At 43.8% G+C, this 22,832-nt stretch overlaps 3 protein-coding genes across 6 annotated transcripts in view; 2 read left to right on the top strand and 1 right to left on the bottom strand.

The window, feature by feature from the left end:
- The window catches only part of ITSN2 (intersectin 2), a 112,076-nt gene extending 107,110 nt beyond the window's left edge, over positions 1 to 4,966 (top strand). Inside the window, exon 40 of the transcript XR_011363451.1 lies at positions 85 to 4,966. The gene's annotated coding sequence lies outside the window, so the exon portion shown is untranslated. The remainder of the gene's footprint in view (positions 1 to 84) is intronic.
- A 1,582-nt stretch (positions 4,967 to 6,548) lies between these two features.
- On the bottom strand, positions 6,549 to 17,132 carry FAM228B (family with sequence similarity 228 member B). Of its 2 annotated transcripts, none has more exons than XM_069974074.1 (9): positions 17,031 to 17,132; positions 15,386 to 15,495; positions 13,326 to 13,472; positions 12,559 to 12,636; positions 10,021 to 10,218; positions 9,438 to 9,515; positions 8,291 to 8,378; positions 7,628 to 7,772; positions 6,549 to 6,778 (listed from the first exon to the last, which is right to left on the bottom strand). In XM_069974074.1, the coding sequence occupies exons 1-9, from the start codon at positions 17,050 to 17,052 to the stop codon at positions 6,583 to 6,585; spliced, it is 1,062 nt and encodes a 353-aa protein (XP_069830175.1). In that variant the 5' UTR covers positions 17,053 to 17,132; the 3' UTR covers positions 6,549 to 6,582. The 2 variants fall into 2 exon arrangements, with proteins under 2 accessions (XP_069830175.1, XP_069830176.1); XM_069974075.1 differs by lacking the exon at positions 17,031 to 17,132 and adding an exon at positions 16,671 to 16,771.
- PFN4 (profilin family member 4) lies at positions 17,126 to 22,254 on the top strand. Of its 3 annotated transcripts, none has more exons than XM_069974077.1 (5): positions 17,126 to 17,277; positions 17,838 to 17,966; positions 19,757 to 19,891; positions 21,241 to 21,346; positions 21,951 to 22,254. In XM_069974077.1, the coding sequence occupies exons 2-5, from the start codon at positions 17,850 to 17,852 to the stop codon at positions 21,977 to 21,979; spliced, it is 387 nt and encodes a 128-aa protein (XP_069830178.1). In that variant the 5' UTR covers positions 17,126 to 17,277; positions 17,838 to 17,849; the 3' UTR covers positions 21,980 to 22,254. The 3 variants fall into 3 exon arrangements, with proteins under 3 accessions (XP_069830178.1, XP_069830177.1, XP_069830179.1); XM_069974076.1 differs by having other exon boundaries at positions 17,835 to 17,966; XM_069974078.1 differs by having other exon boundaries at positions 17,819 to 17,966.
- Positions 22,255 to 22,832: the final 578 nt, after the last annotated feature.

The raw sequence follows: 22,832 nt of genomic DNA, 5'->3' as shown, positions 1-22,832 counted from the left end.
CTACAATCCCCATCATGCCTGGACAGCCTTTGGCTGTCCAGGCATGATGGGGATTGTAGTTTTGCAACAGCTGGAGGGCTGAAGGTTCCCCATCCTTGCTCTAACTGCTCACTTACACTTATTGGCTCGTTTTACGGTTTAAATGTACAGGTTATCCAGGATTAGAACAAACATGGCTGCCTTCCTCAGCCACAGTGCCACTCAATTTGTGCTTTTGCAGCTCACTTCTATTGAAGTAAATGGAGCTAAGTTGTAATACCACACACAGCCTGAGTACAGGTGTGGAGCTGTTTGGTTTTATCTATTTACCTCTTTATGAAAATTGGTAAATACTCCATTCACATCCAGAGCTGCGTTCATATTCTGCTGTTTAAATGTTTATGTAGCTTTTTCTCAGTCACATCCAGAGCTGTTTCCATAATTTGATGGTGCTATTATTTTACTGTGTAAATAATTGGCTTTACTTCTCCTCTTCCATTATCTCCATTCACACCCAGAGCTGCATGCAGAATTCTGCTAATTTTGTGTATAATCTCGATTAGCTTTGCAATTATTTTGCTTTTTACCTAGCCTTAATGATATTTTCTCATACTCCATTCACACCGAGAGCTGCATTCCGAATTCTACTTCATGTCAGATGGATAGCCTTGTACATAATGATTTTTTTCACATATCTTGTAATGTTCCTGAATTAAAGGGAAACTTTCATACAGCCCGAACCATGGGCATCATGCAACAAGGACAGTCTTGCTTTTATAACAATGTATAATTTACCTGGAAAAACCCGTCAGGAACAACATGAGAAAAATAAGCCTCAAACACGGCTACTTTCTTGAAGCAACAGCGCCACTCCTCCCCAGGTTGTGTGCGGTATTACAATTTCATTCACTTCAATGGAACTGAGCTGCAAAACCCCACACTGAAACTGAGGACAGAAGTGGTGCTGTTTCTGGGAGAAAGCTGTTATGTTTTTTGAAGCCTGGATAACCCCTTTAAATTATGCCTTACATTTACATCCAGAGCTGTATTCACCATTTCAGCTGTCTTATACCAGTAGTAGACATAAGACCTGCGGCGGCATATTCAGATGATGTATGTAGGTGTATATACCAGGTCAGCTATGCTATTTAGTGTTAATCTGAATGCTGTATTATATGTGGCGAGAGTGTAACATAGCCCAAAAAAAAATGGCCGCCTGCTGGATAAACAAGTGCCTGTATCTGGGACACGATAGTCGCTGTAATAAATCATCATGTGCCATCAAAGCAGGATCATGTGCAAGAAACCAAACCTTTGTCGTAGTAACCGTAACCTGTGGACCTGAGAGCCGCAAGCTCTAAATAGGTGTCCTGTCTCTTTAAATAAGGTCAGTGGCCTAAAAACACTAGGGCTACAAGGCGACTCTGTTCATTTACCATAAAGATCAGTGTCGCATTACCCATCTACTGAATGTCAATGAGATAAAGTTGCAGCAGCCGCATAACACGACAACCTTCTGGATGTTTGGTCGCACATGATTTTGCTATCATGGAGTTCAGTGTAGGCTATGTGTAACTTGCATGCAGCCTGTCTGCTTTATTAGACTCTAGAATGTTTTTTTTTTTTTTAGGCTAAATACATTATATATTGTGGGAGCTAATTGAAATAAAAAAAAAATAAAACTTTAAATTGACCACTAGGGGCACTGTACCACTAAACACTATCAGGCTTATTTAAAAGGACATTAAGGGGCACCTGTCACAGGCTTCATGCTGCCTTAAGGATGGCAGCCTAAAACACTGACAGGCTTTCCCTGTACATTGATCTGATTATTATGGATAAAACACTGGTCAGAGATAGTGCTCCGAGTCTTTGGTGGGGTCCTCACTGGCCCTGATTAACCCCTATTTAGGGCTATGTGAGCTCTACACTGCTGACTTGTTTCCTTTAAATCTACAGTTGTGTACGGGAAGAAAAATGTTGATCAATCCAGAGATATTCCACTAATTCCTGAAAGAATCTTGCAGAAATCTGACAAAACTTGCCCTCCGGGGACCCACACTGGGTTTATTTGAAGGGGCATTGATTATTGATTGATTTGCTCTGGCATATAAAAGGGTGGCTGCTTGAAGCCAAGTACCTCCCAGCTAGTGTTAACTGAATTATATGAGAAATAGATACACAGGTACACAAAATGGAGGCCCATTTTTGGACAGGCATGATGGGAATTGTAGTTTTGCAACAGCTGGTGCGGCAAGGTTCCCCATCCTTGATACAGAGCAAACAGATTTGGCTTTTCATTTTTAAGCATCTCAAAGGTTGTTGAATGCTTTATGTACAAGGCCTCTTGCCAGGTTTATGACCTTAGAAAGTCTGTGTTTTACTGAACCCGCAGTTCATAGATGGAGATCACCAGTGAGCTATAGAATGCCTGGGAACGGGATGTTAAGAGATAATAGAATATGATAATGCTCTGTATATGAGGTTGAGGGTCTTGTTGGCACCCATGGCGGGACCTAAATTTCAGATTGAGAATCCCTCTTCTGTATCTCCGGTCAGGTAAGCTCGATTTGTCACATCTTTACATACAATATGTCATGTTAAACTGAATGTGCATCAGGCTCCGCAGCTGCTGGAGAGCAACCACCTGCACTAACCGAAAGTGGAGATATATGCTGCAATGTGTGTCCCAGAGCATTATGGGAGGCTGCCGTCATTGTGTCACATGGTCTTATGGCGTGACCAGTTAGATGTGCCTTTAATATAAACTTCATTAGGTGATTATAATACACTGAAGTAGATGTAATTTTTGTTCATTACAGGCAGATTAGATTGGAATGCTTCGTATAGATGTAGCAGAGTTAAGCGCAGAAATACAAAGCAATTTCAATAGTGGATTAGTCTACCTGGTTAAGGCTGACTACACATTATGTTTTGCTTATATACCAGGATATTGGTACAAAGGTATACCAATGTATACCGCAGCTACTCAGACCAAATGTTCTTGTAAATTTGTTGCATAAAAAAAAAGCAAGCTACTCTTTTAGGTTCCAAATTTTTTTTTTTTAAGTTACACGTACACAAATCCTAGTTAAAATTCAATGGCCCCCGAAAGTACATTGTGGTATATGTCCCTATACCTTTTGCTGATATATCGGATGAATTGGCAGAATATAATGTAAACTTGGCCTAAACTATGGTAGACAACTAGGGTCAGCCTGTGTTTTGCTGTGTCTACACGGAGGGAGGATGATGGTTTTGACCATAACTGTAGTAAAGGGGGTTAATGCTATGCAATATGTGGGTGATACGGAAACACTGCATATGTTCCAGTTTCCCCCAAATGCTTACCCTATTATCGGGCACAATGTAAGGCTTGCAGCATCTGTGGCATAGCTATCTGCATTTGTCTGTCCAGAACACAGCTCCTGTCTCATCCGAGGTTGGGGATGCTGCGCTCCACTATGCTTCACACTGCAGCTCTGCTCGTTTCCATTACCTGTTATTTATTAGTGTTGAGCGACCTTGCCCAACTGTTTGGGTTCGGCAACGTTCCCCGAATTTGAACACTCAGCATTTGACTCCCAGGGGTTGGAGAAGTTGGTTTCTGCCCTAGGGCTGTCAGGAAAACATGTATACATGCTATGGTTGTAGCCATGTTATCCAGGACTCCCTAGGGCGGCATCCAACTTCTGCAGCAGCCGGGAATTAAATGGCGAAAGTTTGGGGAATGCTGCCAAACCTGAACAATTTGGCAAGTCCGCTCAACACTAATACCAAGCCAGTCTATATAAGATGCTGCAATGCTCATAATTAGAGATGAGCCGAAGCGCTCATCAAGTGAAGCAAATCGCTTCGTTTGATCAGCGCTCTGCTGATCATGCTGCCGGGCTTCCCGCACTGCTCCGCTCCCTAACACTCCTCCCAGGATGCGGGAAAAAAGCTGGATTCAATCCTGGGAAACTTCTCCCAGTTTCCTAGGATTGGATGAAGCTTTTCCCTTGCACCTGGAGTGGTGTGGGAAGCCCGGCGGCTCGATAAGCAGAGCGCTGATTAAAGGAAGCGCTTTGCTTGATGAGCGCTTCGGCTCATCTTTACTCATAACCTTAGAGGTAAAATACCATCGCTCAAAGGTTAAGAACCCTTCTAGGAATCCGCTTTAAATACTGTGGCCTTAAAGTGTATGCAAAGCACCCAAAACCAAACCAGACATCACAATACCAGATTATATGTCAGAAGCTGCCTGAGTGCCCCACACCAAGTGGCACCATCACCACAGCCAAGGACACAAATACACAACACTCCGTATTCATACTAAGGAGTCATATGGAGATAAGTGTGTTACTTACCCCCACCGGGGCAGGAAAGGTTCAACCTAACAGGAGTCCATGGTCCATCTCCTATCCATCCAGTGTCTAATGTATTTTCCTGGGGGCCCAGTCACCTCTCAGTCTACCACTAAAATATAATATAATACTGGCAGAATAAGTGACATTTACTGCCTATATAATTATTCCATTATCAACTGGTAAAATATGCGTCTTTGCTTCTACGGCAACTTGGGTTAAGTAAATGCACTTTCTGTAACTCAGACCTGATATACTGAAACTTGATTCTAATGAATAGGAAGACGTGTGTATATTTTATTACATTGCACTGTGTGTTTATATAGATATAATATACGATGCCTTAACTGAGAGAGCGGGATTTAATAACCTCTACAGATTGCAGTATTCTTAACATTGTTTCTTGCCTTTATCCGATCAGAATTAACACTGGCTGAAATACTATTATTATTATTATGTGTTTGGGTTTTTTTTAACATGGTATTTTGACTGGTTCACTTTAAGCTCAGGCAAAATGGTTTGTGGAATCAGTGAGGAATCGATTTATTTTAGATGCTGTGACTTGGCAATCCTTTGTGTCAGATGTACATTAAGAAGGTGTATTTGTTGCTAATCTTATATGTTGTTCTGCACGTTGTTGAGTTGATGCTAAAATATATAAAAGAAAAAAAAGTTATATGGCTCCTGACCATTTTTGGGTGGTTGTGCTGGGATATCCTGCTGGGGGAGTGCTGTATGCTAAATATAGTCTGTTACAAGTACATTGAAATCTACCACCTAAAATTTTGTTAAAGGTGGTCTTCTGGGGAAGATGGCCAGTATGCATAATATATGGAAGAACGGAAAACTGGACATAGGAATGCTGGTCTGGATAATGGGGTGGTCTATTTAAATAAGCTGGAGTTTTTATTTGGCCCCATAGAGAACGAATGGAGCGGCAGGTTGCGTGGCACTGTGAAGACCCCCTGCGATCTCAGATATCTTGTGGATAGCGGACAAGTTAAAAGAACTGTCTGACAACCGCTTTAAAGAAGTTTCATTGCACTGGCTGTCAAGTGGAGGAAATTAGAGACCAAAAATATGATTAAGTGTCACTGTAGTTTCCCAAAACTTTTGACAGGTCATAGACACGTCAAAAGTTTTGATCGGTCCAGGTTCAGACCTGTACTGATTAGAGATGATTAAACAGCCGAAAATCTTAGGTTCAATCGAACTTTAACCTAGCCGGACCTTCCGCATTTGATTCCTGGTGCCCCCCTGTCCATGGGGAAGGAGGAGACAGCCTGGGTACTGCCTGGAATTCCGGGATTCAGCCTACGTAATTGGAATTCAGGGATTCAGCCTATTACGTAGGCTGAATCCCGGAATTCCAGGCAGTACCCAGACTGTCTCCTCCTTTCCCACGGAACGGGAAGGCATCAGGAATCAAATGCGGAAGAGCTGGGAGAGGACTGTGCTTAGCGCAGTCTTCTCCTGGCTATATCTCCCGATCAGTATGGGTCTGAACACTCAGACCTGGACCGATCAAAACTTTTCACATGTCTCTATGACTTTATCTAAAAAGTTTTGGGAAAACGACAGTGACACTTTTAAGTGTAACTATCATCTTTCCCTGTGCAGGTATGTGCCGGAGACAGATCTTCCAGCAGCACTGTTGTATACTATTAATGGCGCTGCCGGAAGAATACCGTCCCTGGGCACGCACCTGCACAGGGAGTGCAGAGGCAGGACTCTGACAGCGTATCCTGCCACCAGGAAAGATGATAGTTACACTTTAAACATACTTAAGACTGTGTTCACACACACACAATAAAACAAGCTAAATATGGCCGTAGAATAAGGAAAATATACACTTGTTCTTGTCATTGAATAATATGCTACATTAAAGTTTATGGAGAAATGTCTGTGCACACACTGATGATAAAAAAAAAAAAAAAGTACGCACAGATTGCAGTTTCTCCATTAACTTCAGTGTCATTGCAGCAGTCAGGCCATAAAATATGTATGCAGTTCTAACCCAGGAATTATAGGGAAACTTTTCTGATACTCATTTACGGTTCCCACATGGACTGAAAGTGTAGCTGGGATTCTGTTACGTCTCCGTGAGAAAACCATTGGGTTTTTTTCCATCATGTTTTTTAAATTTATTTTTTTCCAAAAAACGGAATACCCCCCAACCCCACACACACACATACATACATACAGTACACGCGATACACTAACCAAAGTTGCACCAGTGTTGTGTCACACGGATGGTCTATATTGTAACAGTATTGACTTTGGGGTCCGGCCCCCAGTGCGTAATGTATGCAGGGAGGGATGAGGGTCTCGCAGGAAACCTTCTTTTATGGCAAATTTTCATCTCAGTGCTGAAGATCTCTGGGGGGTATTTTGTATCTGTCCACTGCTTGAAGTCCAGACTTCCCTGGTTACAGGACCCCCTCACTCTCTGCCTGGAAGAAGGAAAAACTTCACACTGTAATGAGTGCGAAAACCAGGCCTGTACCATATATTAAATAAAATTGAGCGCAACTATCATTGTTTGGCATTTGAATACAGCTGGCTGAAGAAGTTGTTTTCCAGGACTCCGTAGGGCTGCATCCATGGATACAGCCATAGTCTGGTTTTTTTTTTTTTCAAGGACTCCCTAGGGCTGCATCCAACAACTGCAGCCACCAGTATTCAAATGCCTCAAAGTTTGCTCCATTCGGGTGGGTTCATACTGGCGAATTCTCACGGATAATGTCCGTGGGATTCCGCTGTCTGTCCCGCGCGCCTTTCCGCCGGCTCCATAGACACCATTCTATGGGCCGGCGTATTCCACTATCCGCCGAAAGAAGTGACATGTCACTTCTTTTGGCGGATAGCGGAATACGCCAGCCCATAGAATGGAGTCCATGGAGCCGGCGGAATTCCGCGGACATTATTCGCGAGAATTCCTTAGTATGAACCCACCCTTCTCGTGCAGAGCACTGAGCTGTAGACTCCTTATTGGAAGCCCATCATCCCATGTAAGTAAAGAGGCCTGTCACAATAATGATGAGGAACAGGAAGCCTACATAGGGTCCGTTTACACACACAGATTATCTGACAGATTTTTGCAGCCAAAACCAGAAGTGGATTTGAAAAAAAGAAATCTCACTCTTTCCTTTATGACCTGTTCCCTGTTTATAGTCCATTCCTGGCTTTGGCTGCAAAAATCTGTCAGGTAATCTGTGTGTGTAAACGGACCCATAGAGGAGTTTATTATTTCATTATGGGGCTCCATGATTATTCACCAGAAAAACCTCAAGGATCCTTACCTGCTCTTCAGCCTGGTGTCACTCTCGATGTATCCTAATGGAGTCTTCAGCCATTCCACTCCATTCATGCTCTGCCGGCCCAGCGGAACCCGTGGAAGTTTCTGCAAATTCAGTTTGTGGATTTCCTTGGCAGAAAAGACCCTGCCTAGAAAAGGAGACTCAAGGATGAAAGACCTAGAACCCGAATACTGACAGCTGGTCACCATTAGATATTATCGAACAGCGGAAAATTCTAGGTTCTATAAAACTCGAACCTTCCGTATTTGATTCCCGATGCCTTCCCGTTCCGTGGGGAAGGAGACAGCCCGGATACCGCCAAGAATTCTGGGATACAGCCTATTACCTAAGCTGAATCCCGGAATTCCAGGGGGTACCCAGGCTGTCTCCACCTTCCCCACGGAACGGGAAGACATCGGGAATCAAATGCGGAAGGTTTGAGTTTTAGAGAACCTAGAATTTTCCGCTGTTCGATCATCTCTAGTCACCATACCATGTGCAGGCCTCCAACTTCTCAGCAGAAGGAAATGATTACATTGCCGGTGCTCAGATTAGTCCTGCACCATCACCTCTGTCAGATGTTCACAAGACCCTTCAACCTGCTGCAGTATCAGCCACCCAGGAAATCCAAAAGAAGAAAAGGTGGTGGTTGTGCTAACACGTTACCTGTCTCGCAGTGCATGGCTATCTTCTCCTCTTCATATCTCTTCTGAGACTGCTGGAGGAGAGGGTCCTGAAAGGCTGGAGTAGAAACCTGCAAAGCACAGATTCTTGTAAAACAGAACATACTGGGGGAAAATTTATCAGGGCTTTGCGCCTATTTTTAGGTGAATAATTGGATTTTTCGCCCAGTTTTGGTCTAAGTTCTATTTATGAACCAGTATTCGGCAGGCAAATATTTTTTAGATGCAACTTTTTTTTTTAATCTGCCTATTTTGAGTATTCACCCAAAAGTTCGCTAAAATCGGGATTAGCGCCCAATTTATAATTTGCAACTTTTTATTAAGTCGCACAAACAGGTGCAGGCTTACGTCTGGTCAGTACCAGGTAAACATGCTTGCGCAATTTTTGCAACTGTTTGTGCGACTTTTTAACTTTGATTTATTAACATGTAGCACTGCCATAGTAAATGTATCTGTCACATGGTATTGGAACAAAATACACACCAATCCCCATTAGAATAGTTGCACTCATTAGACTCCTTAGTAAATGTCCCTCACTGGCCTAGAATTACTATCTATATAATCAGGCCAATGGATAAATCTAGCATTATCTGATGTTTAGACCATCTACACCTCTCGGCATTGACAGAAACAAGAAGAAAGAAAAGTCGCAGAACAGGTATAGATTTTTGCCTGGTTAAGCCTGGAAAAAACTTCAGAAATCAGGCACGAGAGGAGGCCACTGCTAGGTCCACGAACCAACTTACACCGAGCTGCTAGAGTCCCTAGCTCCTTTTGCTGTCCCGACCACTGGGACATACAACCGTGAACACAGCTATATCTGCCAGAGTGACTGTAATAGTAATTCAATGGGAATTCAAAATCCATTAACATTTGTCATATCTACCACAATGTAAAATGTTAGACCAGGGGTAGGGAACCTTGGCTCTCCAGCTGTTGCAAAACTACAACTGTCCAGGCCTGATGGGAGTTGTAGTTTTGCAAGAGCTGGAGAGCCAAGGTTCCCTACCCCTGGGTCAGACCATGCTCTCCTGGTGCTAGTGCTGTGAGCCTCTATGTAGCATTGTTGTTGCCAGGTGGATCCCTTTGTAATAAGAAGTAATGACGCGCTCTGTTAAGGCTTCTCTTACCTGGAGGTAATGCTTGTATAGGCGATTAATGAACGGGTCGTACTCAGAGGAGTCATAGTCTCTCATGAATGCGCTGCCCTGGAGGAAAGATGACATGGATATTAATGAATCCCAGAGCTTCGCAACGTCTCACAACAATCATCTACATGGTATTATTTCCAGGAACAGGATGTGTGTGAAATTAATAAAAAAAAATAGATGAAGCAACTTCAAATCAACTGGTTCCAGAAAGTTATATTGATTTGTAAATTACTTCTATTTAAAAATCTCCAGTCTCCCAGTACTTATCAGCTGCTGTATGTCCTACAGGAAGTGGTGTATTCTTTCCAGTTTGACACAGTGCTCTTTGCTGCCACCTCTGTCCATGTCAGGAACTGTCCAAATCCCCATAGAAAACCTCTCCTGCTCTGGACAGTTCCTGACATGGACAGAGGTGGCAGCAGAGAACATTGTATCAGACTGGAAATAATACACCACTTCCTGCAAGACATACGGCAGCTGATAAGTACTAGAAGACTGCAGATTTTTAAATAGAAGTAAATTACAAATCCATAGAACATTCTGAATCCACGTGTAGTTTTACCTTCTTATTGCAATATCTTAAATACTGAGCCAGAAGACATCTTCTCCTCTTCTCTATCTCCTCGGCAGACTGATTATCAATGTATTTCTCAATGGCTTGTTGTAGAGGATCTGCCACTCGTTCCGTCCACCTCTTGTGCTGGATCTCCTTCCTGCACTGCTCAGCCTGGTCTGCCTGTTTCACGTATTCATCCACTTTCTGATGACATATAAAAAAAACAAAAATACAAAAAGCTAAGAAAAATCTATTCGAAAAAACAGAAAAAAGCCTATAGGTTTATTTATACCAAGGAGAAGGGGCTCTTTGGCAGGGTGGGGTTTGCTGCGGCACAGTCTTTTCCATACATTGCCTGTAGATTGTCTTCAGAACGGACCCCCAAATAAGACCCCAAACCCACAAGGAAGACTTCAAGCCTCATAATTCAGAGCACACCCCTTGTCTGAATCCATAATTCAGTCCCCAAACCTATTAAGTCAAACCAGACTCCAAAATTTCAACATCAAACCAGTCTGACACAGTGCTCTCTGCTGCCACCTCTGTCCATTTTAGGAACTGTCTAGAGCAGGGGTGTCAAACTCAAAACCTCACTGGGCCAAAATTAAAAACTTGGACTAAGTCGTGGGCCGACCATGATATTTATTGAAAAATCGTGTATAACCGACAGAGGTTTTTCCTTCTAGTCAGATATAATAGGTTAATAATATAGAACATACTTGATTAAAGGGAATCTGTCAGGTCATGTACAGAGCTGCAGACACGGGCACATAGGTGACAGGGGGATAAAACAAACAATGCTTTTTGTCTTTGCTGATGGCCATTTGCAGAGTTACAAAATTTATCTTTGGAAGCTGAAATGCTACAGAAGTGATGTTGAGCCGCAGCATGCACACCCCCCTCCCTGTCTTGGCTCATGTACAGGGCTTTCATTATGGTGTGTCAATTAGTGGGGGAGGAGGTGTGCATGTGTTTAGCCCCCGAAGAAAAATGCAATTGTATTACTCTGCAAATGGCCATTAGGAAAGACAAAAGGCATCATTTGTGTTTTCTCTTTCACCTACTTGCCTGTGTCTGCTGCTCTCTACCTGGCACAGACTTCCCTTAAAGGGGGTATCCACTGCTACAAAAACATGGGCACTTCTGCATCACTCTTGTCTCCAGATTGGGTGAGGTTTTGAAACTCAGTTCCATTGAAGTAAATGGAGCTTAACTGCAACCTGAACCGCACCTGAACTGGAGACAAGAGTAGGGGGAAAGTGGCCATGTTTTTGTAGCACTGGATAACCCCTTTAAAGCTCAGTACCATTGAACGGAGCTGAAGTGTAATACCACACACAGCCTGAGGACAGGGGTGCTGCTGGGCTAGTCAGCTGTTCAATAGATCTTTGCTTTACACATTATGAATGGGCCAATAGAGAACGTCAGCGGGCCAGCTGTCTCATAATCACAGCTGGCAGGAAAAAAAAATGGCTCTGCGGGCCAGAGTTTGACATGTCTGGTCTAGAGTAGTAGCAAATCCCCATAGAAAACCGCCCCTGCTCTGGACAGTTCCTGACATGGACAGAGGTGGCAGCAGAGAGCACTGTGTCAGACTGGAAAGAATACACCACTTCCAGCAGGATATGCAGCAGCTAATAAGTACTGGAAGACTGGAGATTTTTAAATAGAAGTAATTTACAAATCTATAACTTTCTGAAACCAGCTGATTTGAAAGGAAAAGATTTTCGCTGGGGTACCCCTTTAGGCTCTAAAATACAGACCCCAAGATCTTTTAGACCAAACCCCTTAAAGTGGTTGTCTGCTGGCTGAAGCCTTCTGCTCCCTGTTGCTCACTTTTTCTGAGATGTGGAGGGGACAGGCGTAGCTTTCCCTGCATGCAGCGATTAGGGCTTTAGCTGTCCAGGCATGATGGGAGTTGTAGTTTTGCAACAGCTGGAGAGCCGAGGTTCCTTACCCCTGATCTAGTTCTTGTAACTATTATACCCACATCAATGCATCTTGTTACCATAACCGAAGACCTGCGCCCCTGTTTAGCCTCCACCATTATAATCATGTCCTGAAGCCTACACCCGCATGTTCATAACATAGCCCCCTATAGAAGTGTACGACATCTAAGCACAACTGCTCGTGCACAAAATTCACCCTACAGCCAAATCCTATAAGTGCCAGATCAGCAAGGGGATTAACCAGTTGGTTTCAGGACAAAAGGGGATTTGACAGCGTTCACACCAATGTGGAGTGGAGGTGAAGACTGGAGTAATGATGAGTAGAGATGAACGAACCTTGAACCCGGGCGTGTGCAGTATTTGATTACCGGCAGCTGAAGAAGTTGGATGCAGCCCTAGGTAGTCCCGGAAACCATGGATACAACCTATGGCGGTGTCAGTGTTTTCCAGGCAGCCCCAGGGCTGCATCCAACTTCTTAAGTCCCTGGTAATCATATACGGCACACGCCCGGGTTCAAGGTTCACTCATCTCTAATGATGATTATTGGATGACTATCTTCTTAGCTCTTTGTTGCTATTCTTCCCATCCCAGTACCTGGTTATAGAGGTTCTCGGTGTCCAGAACATTTTGGGTCATTGCACTGATCTCCCGGCTTTCTTCATCCACCAATAGCTACGGAGATATGAAAGGTCAGGAACTAAAGAAATCAGGCAGATCTATTGTGGGACTCTGTGCCCACAATCCCCAAACCCCATGCACCTTCAGATTTAATCCTGCACCTGGTTTTAATCCAGGGGTCCATTCGGCAGGTGATGCAGTTATTGTCCTAAAAAACAACTTTTAAAATTGCAGCCTGTGTCAAACTGGCGTGGCCTAGAGTGTGTGTGCCCTAACCTTGCACCACCCCTCCGTCCCTCCTCCCCACTCTCTTTATTATTAGGAATGCTCCAGGCAGATTGTCTCCTATTCATCAGCTGTGTGAGCACTGCACATGAGCTGGATCGTTATGCACCTGTGCAGTGTGTACTGCAGAGGAATAGGAAAAATCCTGCCAGTGATATTCCTAATGATGAGTAGGGTGGGTAGGAGGGACGGAGGGGTGGTGCAAGGTTAGGGCACAGATATTTCAAGCCACGGCCGTTTGACACAGGGCTGCAAGTTTAAAAGTTGTTTTTTAGGACAATAACTGCATCACCTGCCGAACGGACAGCAGGACAGATATTGGATTAAAAGCAGCTATCCGAAGGTACAAGTGGTTTGGGGGGTCAGATTGTGGGTACAGAGTCACTTTAACATTTTGGGGGATTTAGTAACATTTTACACCAGAAAAATGGCTTTTAAAAAAAAAAAAAAAACTTTACCTGGACGTAAGGTTTGTGCGACAACCAGTTGCCGGTCTTTCTCAAAGACGTGGTGGACAGACTTCTAGTTACTGGACGGGAGGCCGCCATCGTCTTGGGTGTGGGGAGGCTGTTATGTCTTTGGTATGAATTCCTAAAAGTCACAGACTGAGAAATACTATAGGATGAGCATCAGCAGCAGCACCTGCATACAGGGGTACTACTATATAAGAGAATGCTGTATCCTTGGGGCCTGTTGAATGGGATATTCTCATCTGAAGACATTATCCCCTAGCTACATGACAGGGAATATACCAGGGGTAGGGAACCTTGTCTCTCCAGCTGTTGCAAAACTACAACTCCCATCATGCCTGGACAGCCAAAGCTTTGACTGTCTAGGCATGATGGGAGTTGTAGTTTTGCAACAGCTGGAGAGCCCAGGTTCCCTACCACTGGTCTAGATCATTCCATTTACAGATATAGTGGGAGATTTATCAAGCATGGTGTAAAGTGAAACTGGCTCAGTCGCCCCTAGCAACCAATCAGATTCCACCTTTCATTCCTTACAGACTCTTTGGAAAATGAAAGGTGGAATCTGATTGGTTGCTAGGGGCAACTGGGCCAGTTTCACTTTACACCATGTTTGATAAATCTCCCCCATAGTCCTATATTATATGTGCACCTTAAAAGAGAACCAGTCATTATTTTCATGCTGCCTGAACCATGAGTCAATGTTATGGTCCCCGACTGCTTCTCACCACCTTATTGACCTTAATTGATAGATCTTTTCCTGTTTGGGTGTAGGTAGGGATCTATCAATCAAGACTGGTGGGGCAAGAAGAAGACCACCATGATGACTGGAGGTTCAGGCAGTGTCACTGTTTTATTTAATTTTTTTTTAGCAGAAATCAATAGTCCAGGTGATTTTAAGAAACGTTGTAATTGGGTTTATTCGGCAAATATGCCATTATCTGCATTCAAAAAGACTTTCCCCAGACCCCCCCCCCTCCCTCCTCTCTCTCAGTCACTGCTCATTATCAGGAATTCTTGACTCTTACACATCAGTCGAGCCCTGTGTATCCTATGGAGAGGGGAGGGGGGGGGAGGGAGATTAGTCGCCAGCAGAGAAGAAAGAATTACACAGCGGGACCTGTGTGAAAGCCGGTATTCAGAGGTCAGAAAGGTCAGTGCTGAATTCAGAGGAGATAGCCCCGTGATGTAGCAGTAAATAAACTCTTTGTTGTCCTGTTTTGGTGCCTCATCTCCCTCCACCCCTCCCCTCTCCATAGATAACAATGAAGACAAACTGCTTTCTTATGATAAAAATGCATTTTTCGGCTAATAAACCCAATTACAAAGTTTCTTAAAATCGCCTGGACTATTGATTTCTGCAAAAAAAAAAAAAAAATTTAAACAGGTACACTTTAAGCCAAATAGTTATAAGGATTAAACCTGACAGTATATAATGTAAAGAGCGGGGGGGCTATTACCATCACACACCGAGGGAGAGCGAGGATTCGTGTTACCAGCAGACAATAGCTGCAGCCAGGCCTCTCTGGTTACAGCGCTATTGTTCATCCATTAACAAACCTGGAATTACCTCATAACAAGAAGCCATCAATCATCCAGGTGATTCACTCTAAAGAATGGCGGGACGTTCTGCCCTGGGGATCACTTAAAGGGGCAGGCGCCGTACGTACAGGAGCGGGGCTATGCCATCTCTCCATACCTACCCATGCTGGACGTGTTAGGAAACACCTGTACACATTGTATAATTCCTATTGTACGGAACAATTGCTCGTAGATGAAGCAGCAGCGAAACACGGAGTGTGGAGAGAAGGAGCCGGGACACTTGGCCCCTGGGTAAGTATGGACATGGATTGAGGTTGATGCTGTTATGGTCACTAGTTACACACACACACAACTGATCACACCCTGCCCTTCTAGTTCTAGCTGAAACATGGTGGACAGCTATATGAGCCCTGATGGGATATGATGGCATCTCCATAGGAATACAGGCTACAACAAAATGGCGCCCAACCAGAACACGGCGATGGCGCCCAACCAGACCCAAGACCCACCTTCATCTGCTCGGGGCTCGGGAGAAGCTCCTTGGGCAGCTGCGTCTTCTGTACGGCGACCATTCCTTCCATTCTGCATCCAGGAATCATCTCGCTGAGTGATGCGCCCCCTGGTGGTCAAAAAATGAGGAAGATGAATTACAGGTCTCAAAAAAAAACCAAAAACCATAATATACTGATGTTTATTGTGTGTCTATTCCACGTGTAGTGTACAGAATCTCTTATCCAGTGACACAACGCTATACGAGGGGCTGCACTAGGGGGCAAGGGGACCCCGAGACACTAGAAGGTCCCAGTACTGTAGTCCCATCAGTGTAAACGGTTAGATCTGGTAATAAGAGGTTGATTTGTAATTTACTTCTATTTAAAAAAAAAAAAAATCTCCAGTCTTCCAGTACTTATCAGCTGCTGTATGTCCTGCAGGAAGGGGTGTATTCTTTCCAGTAAGATACAGTGCTCTCTGCTGCCACCTCTGTCCATGTCAGGAACTGTCCAGAGCAGGAGTAAATCCCTTTAGAAAACCTTTTCTGCCCTCCAAACTCCATTTCCTGCAGGACATACATCAGCTGATAAGTACTGGAAGACTTGATTTTATTTTGATTTTTTTTAACAGAAGTAAATTAAAATCTCTGGCAACAATTGATTTAAAAGAAAAACTTTTTAGGTGAACAACCCCTTTAAGAAATACAGTCAGCTGCAATGGCTGCGGATCCCTTTTAGCGTAGTCATTGTATTTTGCACACACAGGGGACCATAGCAACTGGACGCCGGGCTCCTAGGGCACAAGATGGGCCCCTGATCCTTAAAGGGGTTATCCAGTACTACAAAATCATGGCCACTTTCATTCAGTGACAACACGACTCTTGTCTCCAGGTCAGGGTGCAATTAAGCTCCATTCACTTCAATGGAACTGAGCAGCAAAACCCTGCCCAAGCTGGAGACAAGAGTGGGGCTGTCTCTGGCCATGTTTTTGTAGTGCTGGAGAACCCCTTTAAGCTTATAACCTGGTTACATTGCACACTCCTCACAACTGTGTTATATTACATTGTAACTGATTCAGCTCTGCTACATCTGCTGTAATATACAATGCTAACAAGCTCTATCGATGTCCCCCCAACCTGTGGGTCTCCAGCTGTTGTAAAACTACAACTCCCATCATGCCCTGACAGCCGAAGGCTGTCAGGGCATGATGGGAGTTGTAGTTTTACAACAGCTGGAGACCCACAGGTTGGAAACATACTGTATATAGGCACTGGCTCCCTTCTCATATATTGCAGGCACTCACCATATACAGCAGCTCTCCTCGTCCTCCCTCCTCAGTGACTACTTCTCTCCCCAACCCCTGCACTCATTTCTAAACTCTATATCCTTCCGCGCACTTTATAGTCCCATTAACCACTTCCTTACCGGCTTCAAATTTTGCTATGGTAAAACCTAAGCTAATATCACGTGTCACTTTCCACAGACTACCTAAAAATACCAATCCCTGACACTGTTCATTCACTTTCCTATCCACCATGTAACGAACTGTATCACTCACTATATTGATATAGTGCTGACTATATTTTGTTAATCTATTGGAATGTGACGCGTATAATTAACAATGTATAGGTAAGTTTTCACCAAAGTTCAGCTATTGACTTACAATGTATGGAACTATTTGACATCGCTCCGTATCCCTCCGCCGCGGGGTTACAGTTACCATGACGACGCGTTTGTTACTGTTGCAGGCCGGGTGAGTGAGTGGCAGGCGTGAGAGCCAATCGCGCGCAGGAAAATATTTATGGGCGGGGTTATAAGGAACTCATCCGGCCAACCAGGAGTGTTGTGAGGAGTAGTCACGCCGTGATCTGCATGTGATGTACTGTGTGAATGTGGTGCAGAGAGCGGAGGTAAGCCGGGTTTATGTTATGGATATTAACATGGAATAAGCGTTGTGTGTTACATTAGTATTCATAGTATTTTGTAGGCTTTGAATGGGTGGCATGTATGGACAAACCCTTTAAAGGGGTAGTTCACCAACATTTTATTTTTTCATATCAACTGGTGCCAGAAAGTGCCATAGATTTGTCATTTATTTCTATTAAAAAATCTTTAGTCTCCAGTACTTATCAGCTGCTGTATGTCCTGCAGAAAGTGGTGTATTATTTCCAATCTGGAGAGCAGGAAAGGTTTTCTATGGGGATTTACTACTGCTCTGGACAGTTCCTGACATGGACAGAGGTAGCAGCACAGGCTGGAAAGAAGTCACCACTTCCTGCAGGACATACAGCAGCTGATAAGTACTGGAAGACAAGATTTTTTTAAATAGAGGTAAATTACAAATCTCCGACACTTTATGGCACCAGTTAATTTGAAAGATTTTTTTTAAATTTGTGAACTACCCCTTTAAGTGAGTCCCATGGCAATAGGTTATTTAAGTTTAGAGTGTAGTGTACTTTTTTTTTAGTAGGTTTAAGAAACAATGAACCAGATACAGAACTTACTGTACGACGCCCTCATAAAGACTCAACACGTGGAGAGCGCCGCACTCATCAAAGTAAAGGAGGTCATTGCGCTGACATCACCGCCAGGATTCCATGTAAGCATGTGATGGCTGATGGGAAAACAAGTGCTGGTCAAGAAAATGCCATGGCTAGAACAGGCAGGGAGAAGCGCACAGCTGAGCACTTCTCTCCTCATCTCATTGCAGGAGATGGATTCTATAGGAAGTCAATGGAGCCGTCTCCTGCAGTGAGATTGAGATCACAGAAAGTCCAGGGAGTGAATACCCAGACCCTAACAAACGTAAAGAAAACGTTTTACATGTCAAGACGTTTTCTAAATGTTGGGGACTTTAAAGTGAATCTTCCATCGTTTTTTTCCATGAATTTATCAGTGCCGGCACAGGCATGCCGTTTCTGCAGTCCTTTTTCTTAAAGGGGTAGTGCACCAAAAAAAAAATTCTTTCAAATCAACTGCTGCCATGAAGTGCCAGAGATTTGTAATTTACTTTTATTAAAAAATCTCAAGCCTTCCAGTACTTATCAGCTGCTGTGTGTCCAGCAGGAAGTGGTGTTTTCTTTCCTGTCTGACACAGTGCTCTCTGTTGCCTCCTCTGTCCATGTCAGGAACTGTCCGGAGAAGGAGCAAATCCCCATAGAAAACCTCTCCTGCTCTCCAGACTGGAAATAATACCACTTCCTGCTGGGCATACAGTAGCTGATAAGTACTGGAAGGCTTGAGATTTTTTAATAGAAGTAAATTACAAATCTCTGGCACTTCATGGCAGCAGTTGATTTGAAAGAAATTTTTTTTGGGTGCACTACCCCTTTAACCACAGCCTGGTCCTTACGCACGATGCCAGTCTATTCCCAGTCACCGGCCCAGCATGAAGCACTGGGGGCCGGCGGGCGTGACGCAACCCCCTCCCCTCTGTGACACAGCTTCCTTGATTCTAATAGAGCCACGTCACAGAGGGGAGATTGTCACACTGGGGGCTGGCGGGCCTGCCCCAGTGCTTCAGATCGGGAATAGACAGGCATCGTGCGTGGGGATCAGGGTTCCAGAGACCCCGTGTCGGCACGGATCCTTTCATGTACATAACCCAAAGCGATGCACCTGATGGTATATTCGATTTAAAGGCTATGGGCACCTTGTGAATATACAATTTAATGTTTGTACTAACAGTTACTCCTTAGGTCTTTATTAAAAATCTATCTTAGTTTCTCTTCTACAGCCTGCAGTGTCCAGATCAGTGAAATCCCTCTGGCTGTAAGGCCTAAAGATGGTTATATACATGCAGAAGTTGTCAGCCAAATGTTCATTAGGCCAACAGCTACCGATATCACCCAACAATGAGACTCAGACTAAAGTCTCCCATATACATCTGAAGAGTGTGGCAGAAGCTTCTCCCTCCAATCAAAACACATGAACGCTTGGCTGAGCATATGTATAGAGGGTCAGGAGTAAAGATGAGCACAGCTCGAGCATACGCAAGTCCAGTTGGCGTTTGATTACTAGTGGCTGAAGTAGTTGGATGCAGCTCTAGGGAGTCCTGGAAAACCTGGATACAGTCTATGACCTATGTCTATATCCATGTTTTCCCGGACTCCCTAGGCCTGCATCCAACTACTTCAGCCACTGGTAATCAAATGCCGAACAATCAGACTTGAGCATGCTGGAGCAGCCCATCTCTAGTCAGGAGAAACAACTGTGGGCTAAGAAACCACTGGGCCAACAACTATAACGTGTATGGCCGCTTGTATACCATCCAAAACTGCATATAAAACTGTGAAGAGGACACTGCAGGAGGCTGTAGACAAGGACCTAAGATACACACTTACAACCCCTGGAGTCATTGCACTTTGTTTTGTATTATTTGCATTGCAGCTACAGCCTCAACAAGTCCAAGCAGTCATCGACGCCTTCAAGAACCCCCCGATCCTTAGAAGAGAAGGATTACATTTTCGCGAGAAAAATTACAAGTGTATCCGAGCTGATAAAAATTCCATCTATGCCAAATGTGTGAGTGGCGTGTGGTAGATGGGGGATATCTACTGGGGTCTCCCATAGACATTCAGGGGATATTTGTTGGCCCTTAAAGGGGTATTTCACTCAAACATAACTTTTGATATGTCGCTGCCAATGAGGAGACTAACAATTCCTTATATACTTGTTATTGTCTATTCAGTCTCCTTCCCCCAATTCTGAGCTGCTGCTTTCTGCTGAAAACACAAAAATCTGTGTGTGAGCTTTTCTCTCTGTCTCCCCCCCCATACCCCCTCCCTTCTGAGACAACTGATGTAAACAAATCCCTGGCAGGCTTTATCTTCAACTTTGTGGTTTCTTTGTAATGCTGGGAGGGTTAAGTTGCTGATGAACTCACTGTGAATATCCCTCCCAGTATTACAAAGTTGCTATAAATTTTCAGATAGTGACTTGTTTACTTCAGCCGTCTTGGAAGGGAGGGGGGAGGGAGGTTTTAGAGCAGAGATGGACTCTGAGCAGCTCAGACAGTTTTTCTTGTGTCTTCAGCAGAAATCAGCAGCTGAGAACTGGGGGAAGGAGACTGAACTGATAATAACAATTATGGAAGGAATTGTTACTTTCACCATGGGCCGCAACATATCAAAAGTTATGATTGAGTAGAATACCCCCTGCGAAGACAGTGAAGACCAAATTCTTTCTTCTTGCAGCCACCTCTAGAGGGAGCTCTTTCTATACAGATTTCTACAGCTCCATAGAACCCATATGAATCAGTATGTAGTTAGCAGGTAGCTTCCTATGTCTGCTGCCAATATCCCGTGTTGTGTAATTCTATAACAGACGTGTTAACAGGAACAGGGTATTAAACGGACATGATGAGTGAGTCCTGTAGTGAGCGCCCTCCAGCCACAATCCTGAAGACCTACTATCAGTATGTTGGCTCTAATGTCTAAGGGTACTATTACACCAAGCAATTTTTCGACGACTAACGATTAACGATCTTAAACGACCGCTAAGGCAACCCGAAATCGTTCGCCCAATTACATGGAACAATGATCGTTATTTATGATCGTTCTTGCGGTCGTTTAGTTGTCGGTATTGCGTACATTTCAGCTGCGAATTCCTATTCCTGCGAACGATCAAACGATAAAAATAGGTCCGGATCCTATTAAACGACCAACGATTTCTCGTTGGTCGTTTAATCGCTGCCTGGTATTACATGAAACGATTATCGTTCAAATCTGAACGATTTAACAATTTTTCGAACGATAATCGCTCCATGTAATACTAGCCTAAGGTTAGGTAATCCTGGAGCCCCCCTTATAGTCATCTGCAGGGTAAGGAGCCTTGAAGGTCTCACTGATCTGGACCTGTGTTTGTTCTCACAGGATAACGATGGAATCATAATGGTAAAAACCAAGACCAATATCCTCCTTGCTGCGTACCGTGACGCCATGTACCCCAGTGTGTGTGTGGAGGCCACTGAGAAGTTGGGTAAGTTGTTAAAGTGTCAGTGCAGAAATCAATAGTACAGGCGATTTTAAGAAACTTTGTAATTGGGTTTATTAGCCAAAAAATGCATTTTTATCATGAAAAAGCAGTATGAAGCTCTCCCCCCTGTCTTCATGGTTTTCTATGGGGAGGGGAGGGGTGGAGGGAGATGAGTCACCAAAACAGAACAACAAAGAGCTAATTTACAGCTACATCACCGGGCTATCTCCTCTGAGGTCAGCACTGACCTCTCTGACCTCTGAATACACTAATCTCTCTCCTCTCTCCATAGAACAGACAGGGCTCAACTGATGTAAAAGAGTTGAGATTTCCTGATAATGAGCAGTGAATGAGAGAGGGGGGGGGGGACCTGGGAAAAGGCTTTTTGACTGCAGATAATGGCAGTTTTGCCTAATAAACCCAATTACAAAGTTTCTTAAAATCGCCTGAACTATTGATTTCTGCAAAAAACAAACGAAAAAAAACAAACAAACAAATAAACACGACAGTGACACTTTAAAGTAGCAGTCCAGTTTTTTTTATCCCCCTTTAACCAGTGCTCTGTGCATTACGTAAGTATTGATTATTGGCTATTTCTTTCATTTAGGATGTTATTTCCGTGAGAAGGATATATGACGCCATCGCAGGGAGTCATTGCGGACGTGGGAACACACACTGCAGGACATCCCAAGAGTTGGACTTTTCATGTCCTGGAGGAAATTATTCTTGAATTGCACCATTATTCATAGAGATAATATAGCAAATTGCTGACAGTAGTGCTGGGAGGTTTAAAAACTTTTAGGATTTTTTTTTATTAACATCTGTCTCAACGACTATTGAGTGACAAAAAATTTGTAAGACTCGTCTTTCCAGAGGAACTAGAAGTATATATTGTGTCATAAACTTGACGTTTGCCACGATGTTCAGTCTATACATCTTTTCTACGATCTATTATCCGGTCCGTATCCCATGAAAACCAACACACAAACATAACATGAAGAACAGGTTGTTAGATTAATCTACATTGAAAAAAAGGGAACGTATATTTTATACCTTGGTGCCCTCTGCTGGCCGAAATACATTATTACAGTTCACATGTCAGTCTAGGTTGGAGGTAGATGAAGACCTCCTGTTAAAACTTGAGACAGTCTTTAGATCTACTAGGTACTGAGCTGCAACAAGAACAATGAGGGAATGGTGTGTACGGTATCATTTAGGGCTGATACAGGAGAATACATCAATGACCAGAAGCAGATACAGGCAAAACACTAAATTACATCCAGTGACTCACAGGGGACATCTTCTCAGTAGTCGTTCCCTTACTTCATCTTCTCCAATTAGCCCGGACCGCCATCTCTGACTCATCTCTGTTGTCCAGGTTATCTTAGGTTTCTCACATTTTGTAATCACCTGGTGCCCTCACTGTGCCATCCTGGTACCACCCTTATACTGTTCCTGCTGTGCTTTTTGGTGTACCCAGAGGTAGTAC

Source organism: Dendropsophus ebraccatus, chromosome 6 (genome assembly GCF_027789765.1).
Source record: "Dendropsophus ebraccatus isolate aDenEbr1 chromosome 6, aDenEbr1.pat, whole genome shotgun sequence".
Taxonomy (NCBI): Eukaryota; Metazoa; Chordata; class Amphibia; order Anura; family Hylidae; genus Dendropsophus; species Dendropsophus ebraccatus.
Note: the sequence above shows the minus strand (reverse complement) of the source record. Positions and strands in the feature narration are given on the sequence as shown.

Coding starts and splice junctions, on each gene's coding strand:
- FAM228B (XM_069974074.1), bottom strand. CDS start 17,052: ATGTCAAATAGTTCCATACATT. Junction 15,496..17,030: donor GTCAAATAGTTCCATACATT/GTAAGTCAATAG, acceptor TTTGACCACCAG/GGGGCGCATCACTCAGCGAG. Junction 12,637..13,325: donor CGCACAAACCTTACGTCCAG/GTAAAGTTTTTT, acceptor ATATCTCCGTAG/CTATTGGTGGATGAAGAAAG.
- PFN4 (XM_069974077.1), top strand. CDS start 17,850: ATGAACCAGATACAGAACTTACTGTACGACGCCCTCATAAAGACTCAA. Junction 17,967..19,756: donor CATCACCGCCAGGATTCCAT/GTAAGCATGTGA, acceptor TTTGCATTGCAG/CTACAGCCTCAACAAGTCCA. Junction 21,347..21,950: donor GGAGGCCACTGAGAAGTTGG/GTAAGTTGTTAA, acceptor TCTTTCATTTAG/GATGTTATTTCCGTGAGAAG.